At 49.0% G+C, this 8,390-nt stretch overlaps 1 protein-coding gene across 1 annotated transcript in view; it reads left to right on the plus strand.

Annotated features, from left to right (window-relative positions):
• The window catches only part of LOC109909417 (protocadherin-16), a 176,074-nt gene that overhangs the window by 25,583 nt on the left and 142,101 nt on the right, over nucleotides 1-8,390 (plus strand). Inside the window, exon 2 of the mRNA XM_031795799.1 lies at nucleotides 740-2,575. Within this exon, the coding sequence (XP_031651659.1) occupies nucleotides 761-2,575 (1,815 nt within the window). The 5' untranslated portion in view covers nucleotides 740-760. The remainder of the gene's footprint in view (nucleotides 1-739; nucleotides 2,576-8,390) is intronic.

Consider the following 8,390-nt stretch of genomic DNA (forward strand, 5'->3'; position numbering starts at 1 on the left):
GCATTTGGACCTCTCTGATTAGAACTGAATGTTGAGACCATTTGTGGTTCTGACATACGCCTGCGGGAGATCTGGGTTCAAATACTATTTAAAATCATTTCAAATACTTTATCTACACTTGAATGAGCTTGCCTGTCTTACTGAAAATAGAATTGTACCAGAACTGCTAACCATGCCCACCTGCCATTCAAGGCAGGCTAGAGCAAACACTCAAAGTATTTGAAAGATTTCAACCCAGGTGGTCTTGTCTGTGGTCTGGACTGTTATCTAGTAAAGAGAGGGTTCTCTGTTATGCCAAAGGAACTTATTAGGTGACTGGAGGGAGGGGATGGAAATGACGTGATGCAAGGGATCTATTATATGCACTGGTTGGGACCCCTGCCTGTAAAGCACATGGAAAAACTGACCTTAAAGCATTTTCCTTCATTTTTACACAGCTCACCAAATGGACTGAAAAAGCCTGTCCCCTCTCTTTGTAATGCCAATAAAAAGCACTCCGCTTTTGTTGCTGTATCAGGTCATAAGAGGAGCCAGGAATGTTTCCTGATTACATGATCTGACAAACAAGACAAACAGCCGAGAGGTTTTCTTGGGCTAACTCCCAAAGGGCACCTTGACTCTGGCCAAAAGAAGTGGACTGTGTAGGGAATATGGTGCCAAATGGGACGCACACATTGTCAGGAATTTACGATCAGTACACTACACTAACATTTATCCCACCTCTCTGTGTCCTTCTCAGGTTTAGGAAGAAGCCTTCAGAATGAAGACCGAGGCCAAGGGTTTGGGGCGGTCTGTGTCGAGGTCGCTGCAGGATGAGGGCCGGTGGAGCCGAGGGTTCCTGCTGCTGGCCTACATCGTCCTGGAGCTGATCACCGTCCACTCCTCCACCGTCCTGGGGAACCTGGAGCTCCAGCTGGACGAGGAACAGCCAGCCGGGACCATCGTAGGGGACATCAGCGCTGGGTTACCGCCTGGTGTCACCGCAAATCTTTACTTCATTTCAGACCACGAGGGCACCGGGGTGGGGAGTGACCTGGACATAGACGAGAGCACGGGCATCATCAAGACAGCCAAGGTGTTGGACCATGAGCTGAGGGACCGATACAACTTCATTGCAGTGACTATGACGGGTGTGACCGTTGAAGTGACCATCACAGTGAATGACATCAATGACCATGCTCCTACATTCCCCCGGAGGAGAGTGGCGTTCAAAATCCCGGAGATGACAGCGGTGGGAACCAGGTTCCCCCTAGAGCCGGCGGTGGACGGGGACAAAGGCCAACTGACAACCCAGGGATACCTCATCAAAGATGGGAACCCCGGCCAGGCTTTCCTCCTGGAGACCCGGAGAGGATCCAACCAGGTTCTCTATCTGGACCTGGTGGTCAACACTCTTCTGGACAGCGAGACCAGACCGTCTTATACGCTATCCTTGGAGGCGTTCGATGGAGGCTCCCCTAAGAGGACTGGTCAGATGGTGCTAGATGTGACGGTTCAGGATATCAACGACAATGCTCCAGTCTTCAACCAGAGTCGCTACCACGCCATTATCTCAGAGAATCTGCAGCCGGGTAGCAACATCCTCCAAGTCTTTGCCTCTGACGTCGACCAGGGAGACAACGGTCTGGTTCTGTACGAGATCAACCGCAGGCAGAGCGACCCGGAGAGCTACTTCGTCATCGACTCTCGTACGGGTGTCATCACGCTCAACAAGCCTCTGGACTTTGAGATGCGGAGGGTCCACGAGCTTGTGGTCCAGGCAAGGGATAACGCCACGCAGCCCGAGGTTACCAATACATTCGTCACAATCCACGTCCGGGACTACAATGACAACCAGCCCACCATGACCATCATCTTCCTCAGCGAAGACGGCTCCCCACAGATCTCCGAGGGTGCCCAGCCTGGCCAGTATGTCGCCCGCATCTCCGTCACCGACCCAGACTACGGAGAATACGCCAATGTCAACGTCTCCTTGGAAGGAGGGGACGGGAAGTTTGCCCTGACCACCAAGGACAACATCATCTACCTGATGTGTGTGGACCAGATCCTAGACCGAGAGGAGAGGGACACATACGAACTCAGGGTGATGGCTACAGACGCAGGCACCCCTCCTCTCAGGGCTGAGTCCTCCTTTACGATACAAGTCACTGACGTCAATGACAACCCTCCTCTGTTTGATCAGCAGCAGTACATACAGGTCATACCTGAGGTGGTGTTCCCAGGGAGCTTCGTGTTGCAGGTCACGGCTAGAGACAAAGACCAGGGGCCCAATGGAGACATCACATACAGCCTCCTCCAGGATGGCAAGGCCGGCCAGGATGAGAACCAGGCCCAGTGGTTCACCATAGACCCAGTAACAGGGATCATCACCACACTCTCCCAGCTGGATTACGAGTCGCAGCCCAGGCCGAATGTGACAGTGGTGGCTACAGACAGAGGGAGGCCTTCCCTGTCCTCCACAGCTCTGGTCCATGTGGTGCTGCAGGATATTAACGACAACGAACCTGTGTTCGGTACCAACTTCTACAACGTATCGATCAAGGAGAACACGGCCGCTGGGACCTGCATCCTAGAGGTAGGACATTGTCTATTCAGTTCTTCTAGTCAACCTGTCGACAGGTGAATCTCGAATTAGAGAGTTTCAACAATTTGAGTTGCTACTACTACAAGTCTTGAAAGCCTTATCTGCTGCATTTAAGTCAGATATCTATAACTTGTTTGTATGCAAGCTGCTAGGTTTTTGGTATACGAACTGGGAAATACCAAATGCCAAATGAAGACTACATTTGAAAGAGAACTACCATTGGGGGTTGATAGGGGTCTGAAGTTCTGAAATCATTTTGAAGGGATATGGAGAGACCGTTACCTAGAGGAGAAATACAGTGCATTCTGAAAGTATTCAGACCACTTCCCTTTTTCCACATTTAGTTAAGTTACAGCCTTATCCTAAAAATGTATTTAAAAAAATGTCCCTCACCAATCTACACACAATACCCCATAATGACAAAGTGAAAGCAGGTTTTTGTTTTGTTTTTGTAGATGTATTAAAAATAAAAACAGAAATACCTTATTTACATAACTATTCAGACCCTTTGCTATGAGACTCGAAATTGAGCTCAGGTGCGTCCTGTTTCCATTGATCATCCTTGAGATATTTCTACAACTTGATTGGATTCCACCTGTGGTAAATTCAATTGATTGGACATGATTTGGAAATGCACACACCTGTATATATAAGGTCTCACATTTGACAGTACATGTCAGAGCAAAAACCAAGCCATGAGGTTGAAGGAATTTTCTGTAGAGCTCCGAGACAGGATTGTGTCGAGGCACAGATCTGGGGAAGGGTACCAAAACATTTCTGCAGAATTGAAGGTCCCCAAGAACACAGTTTGGAACCACGAAGACTATTCCTAGAGCTGGCCGCCCGGCCAAACTAAGCAATCGGGGGAGAAGGGCTTTGGTCAGGGAGGTGACCAAGACCCGATGGTCACTCTGACAGAGCTCCAGAGTTCCTCTGGGGAGATGGGATAACCTTCCAGAAGGACAACCATCTCTGCAGCACTCCACCAATCAGGCCTTTATAGTAGAGTGGCCAGTAGGAAGTCATAAAAGGTGTTTGCCAGAAGGCACCTAAAGGACTCGCAGACCATGAGAAACAAGATTCTCTGGTCTGAGGATACCAAGATTGAACTCTTTAGGCTGAATGCCAAGGGGAAACCTGGCACCTTCCCTATGGTGAAGCATGGTGTTGGCAGCATCATGCTGTGGGGATGTTTTTCAGCGGCAGGGACTGGGAGACTAGTCAGGATCGAGGGAAAGATGAACGGCACAAAGTACAGAGAGATCCTTGAAGAACACCGGCTCCGGAGCACTCAGGACCTCAGACTGGGGTGAAGGTTCACCTCCCAACAGGACAACGACCCTAAGGAGACAGCCAAGAAGTCTTTGAATGTCTTTGAGTGGCCCAGCCAGAGCCCAGACTTGAACCCAATCGAACATCTCTGGAGAGACCTGAGAATAGCTGTGCAGCAACATTCCCCATCCAACCTGACAGAGCTTGAGAGGATCTGTAGAGAAGAATGAGAGAAACTCCCCAAATACAGGTGTGCCAAACTTGTTGCGTCATACCCAAGATGACGCAAGACTGTAATCACTGCCAAAGGTACTTCAAAAAAAGGCTATAACCTAACAAAATGTGTCAAGGGGTCTGAATACTTTCCGAATGCATTGTACTACACAGATGGAAAAGGGATATGTTGGATTTTGCTGCTGTATTGTCAGGCATTAAGTGTTATTTTAATGTTCAAGCTGTTTGGATTGTAGAGGATAAGAGAGTTTAGAGTGGAGAAAATGAAGAGAGGGGGTTTAGGTTGGAGAAAGGCTAAGGATGTGTTCCAAATAGCACCCCATTCCCTATTTATAGTGCACTACATATAGTGCCCTACATAGGTAATAGGGTGCCATTTGGGACACATACCTAAGTGAGGCGTTTACCTGGTGTCTGAAGAGCTGGAGGATCTCTTCTCTTCTGGCTGTCCTCTCCTTCACCTCTCCAAGGTTTCCAAGGTAACTGGGACAGTGCAAAGCCCCTCTGACAGCTGAAGACAAAAGAGGCTTCCACTTTATTTACCTAATTCAGCTGTAGGAGGATATGGTGGGGCTTTAACTAACAAAAAGACATGTCACATGTCACACCTCAACAAAAGACACCTTAAGCAAAAATGGGTATGGTAGACAAAAAAGAAGCTAACCATTGACAAACCACAGGCCCGCTAAATTCGCTACAGGGCCTCCAGGCTAGATCCCGCTGCGGGGTCAAAACCGGAATTACGCCTCATTAAGAGATAGCGTTTTCTTAGGTTGTTGTTGTGTCAGTTATGAGAAAAAGACCATTCTGTTTTTTTCCCGTCTGCTTTTTATCAGTCGCTGTTCCTTCCAGACTTCCAAGCTGCTGCTGCCGCTGCAATCAGACCCTGTGGTTTAGGGGAGAGGGGTTGGGGATGGGGCTGAGACGGCCATAGTTTGGATGAGTTGGGGTTGGGTTTAGGGGAGAGGGGTTGGGGATGGGGATGGGGCTGAGACGGCCATAGTTTGGATGAGTTGGGGTTGGGTTTAGGGGAGAGGGGTTGGGGATGGGGCTGAGACAGCCATAGTTTGGATGAGTTGGGGTTGGGTTTAGGGGGGAGGGGTTGGGGATGGGGCTGAGACGGCCATAGTTTGGATGAGTTGGGGTTGGGTTTAGGGGAGAGGGGTTGGGGATGGGGTTGAGACGGCCATAGTTTGGATGAGTTGGGGTTGGGTTTAGGGGAGAGGGGTTGGGGATGGGGCTGAGATGGCCAGGGTTTGGAAGCTCTCCTCTGGGCTAACAGAGGGCTGTGCAGATGGGATCTTGGACCAGTGACTGCCTCAGGGAGAGGGAGGGGTGAGGGGGATAGGGAGTAAGATTTGTAGGGGTGAGGGGGAGAGGGAGGCAGGGAAGTGTGGGAGAGAGGGAGAGAGGGAACTAGAGGGAGAGAGGGGGATAGATGTAGGCAGGGAAGAGTGGGAGTGAAGAACTAGAGGGAGAGAGGGGGATAGATGGAGGCAGGGAAGAGTGGTAGTGAGGAACTAGTGGGAGAGAGGGGGGTAGATGGAGGCAGGGAAATGTGGGAGTGAGGAACTAGAGGGAGAGAGGGGATAGATGGAGGCAGGGAAATGTGGGAGTGAGGAACTAGAGGGCGAGAGGGGGATAGATGGAGGCAGGGAAATGTGGGAGTGGGAACTAGAGGCCCAGTGTTTTACTTGAGCAGGAGCTCACAGAGGTTGAATACCGGCACCTCACATTTTCAACTGCTTGAGCTCCTGTTCCTCTTATAGAATATTAGCTCAAAAGTATTGTGGAGCTCCTGCACCTAAATATTAACAGTACCGACACCTGTTTCAGTCCAACTCAAGCACTGGGGATTGAAGCTGAGACAGAGGCAGTGGTTGTATAAGAGGTCTGTCTTTCAATTATACATCTGTTGCCAGTAAGGATGAATACAGATACAGGTATTGGTTATGGTTAAGAATATTTATGATGCCAAGCACTTCTATGTTCTTCTATCATATTTTCCTTTACATGTTGTTGAGCAGACTGTCTCCTGCTGTCTAGTGCCTCTCTCTGACTGCATCCCAACCTACATAGTGTACTACCCTATAGGCACCTGGTCAAAATTAGTACGCTATGTAGATGATAGGGTGCCATTTGGGACGCAGTCTCAGTCTCTAACAAATCTCATCCCCCTACTACCCCATCACCCAACTCCCCCTCACACACCCACACGCCAAGCAAACTGCCACTACCTGTCTGTAGACTACACCGCCCTCTGGGTAGGATGTATACCGCTCGGCCCTCTGGGTAGGAAATGCTCCATAAGCAGCCTCCAGGCTCCCAGCATGCAACACTTCTTCAAAGCCAGCCACTCTCTGCCCTGTCTGCATGTGTGTGTGTGTGTGTGTGTGTGTCTGTGTGTGTGGGGCCTCCCTGGCCTGTCTTAGTCCTGCTTGGCGGCTGTAGAAGTGTACTTGGCGTGCCATGTGATGCCAGACGGCTTGGCTCTGGGTGTGTGTCTGTGCATGTGTGTGTGTTCAGGGTGCCAGCAGCTCCACATCCCAGCTCCACATCTGACGACCGATTGCCCATTTTTTCCACACACTCAATACTGTCCAACAGCCATTACAATAGGGGTATTGTGATCGTCAGTCCAGCATTTTGAAGTGGGTAAGGTTTAGGGTTTCTGTCCCCTCTATGTTTCTCTAACAGCAGTTCATGATCAGTCTTAACACACTCTCTCTCTCTCTCTCTCTCTGTCTCTCTCTCTTCGTCTCTCTCTGTCTGTCTTTGTCTCTGTCTCTCTCTCTCTCTCTCTCTCTCTCTCTCTCTCTCTCTCTCTCTCTCTCTCTCTCTCTCTCTCTCTCTGTCTCTGTCTCTGTCTCTCTCTGTCTTTCTTTGTCTCTCTCTCTCTCTCTCTCTCTCTCTCTCTCTCTCTCTCTCTCTCTCTCTCTCTCTCTCTCTCTCTCTCTCTCTCTCTGTCTCTGTCTGTCTCTGTCTCTCTCTGTCTTTCTTTGTCTCTGTCTGTCTCTCTCTGTCTCTCTCTCTCTCTCTCTCTCTCTCTCTCTCTCTCTCTCTATCTCTCTCTCTCTCTCTCTCTCTGTCTCTCTGTCTCTGTCTCTCTCTGTCTTTCTTTGTCTCTGTCTCTGTCTCCGTCTTTCTTTGTAGAGGAATAGTTATATAGTTACAATTAGGTGATGTGTGAAAGAAATGAGACCAAAAAAGAGACAGGTCTTAAACCTGTTAGCAGCCATCAATCTGGTAATGTAACAGGTCACATCTATAGGGGGAAACAGGTCACATCTATAGGGGGAAACAGGTCACATCTATAGGGGGAAACAGCTCACATCTATAGGGGGAAACAGCTCACATCTATAGGAGGAAACAGGTCACATCTATAGGGGGAAACAGGTCACATCTATAGGGGGAAACAGCTCACATCTATAGGGGGAAACAGCTCACATCTATAGGGGGAAACAGCTCACATCTATAGGGGGAAACAGGTAACATATATAGGGGGAAACAGGTCACATCTATAGGGGGAAACAGATAACATCTATAGGGGAAACAGGTCACATCTATAGGGGGAAACAGGTCACATCTATAGGGGAAACAGGTCACATCTATAAGGGGAAACAGGTCACACCTATAGGGGGAAACAGGTAACATCTATAGGGGGAAACAGGTAACATCTATAGGGGGAAACAGGTAACATCTATAGGGGGAAACAGGTAACATCTATAGGGGGAAACAGCTCACATCTATAGGGGGAAACAGCTCGCATCTATAGGGGAAACAGGTCACATCTATAGGGGGAAACAGGTCACATCTATAAGGGGAAACAGGTCACACCTATAGGGGGAAACAGGTCACATCTATAGGGGGAAACGGGTCACATCTATAGGGGGAAACGGGTCACATCTATAGGGGGAAACAGGTCACATCTATAGGGGAAACAGGTCACATCTTTAGGGGGAAACAGGTAACATCTATAGGGGGAAACAGGTCACATCTATAGGGGGAAACAGGTCACATCTATAGGGGGAAACAGGTAATCTCACAGAGGGGAAATAGGGAATGACATGAGGAATACTATGTTACAAACCAAGAACTGCATTATGGTCTCTTTATGAGGTGACATTAATTCAATGTATTTTCACCTATAAGCATCATGCCCTTATTGGTACCTGCTGTGTCTGTGACAAATGTCACCCTATTCCCTATTTAGTGCACTAGTTTTGACCAGAGTCCATAGGGCTCTCTGCAAAAGTAGTGCATTGTATAGGGGATAGGGTGTATTGGGATGCACAGTGTG

The sequence above is a fragment of the Oncorhynchus kisutch genome, linkage group LG18 (genome assembly GCF_002021735.2).
Source record: "Oncorhynchus kisutch isolate 150728-3 linkage group LG18, Okis_V2, whole genome shotgun sequence".
Taxonomy (NCBI): Eukaryota; Metazoa; Chordata; class Actinopteri; order Salmoniformes; family Salmonidae; genus Oncorhynchus; species Oncorhynchus kisutch.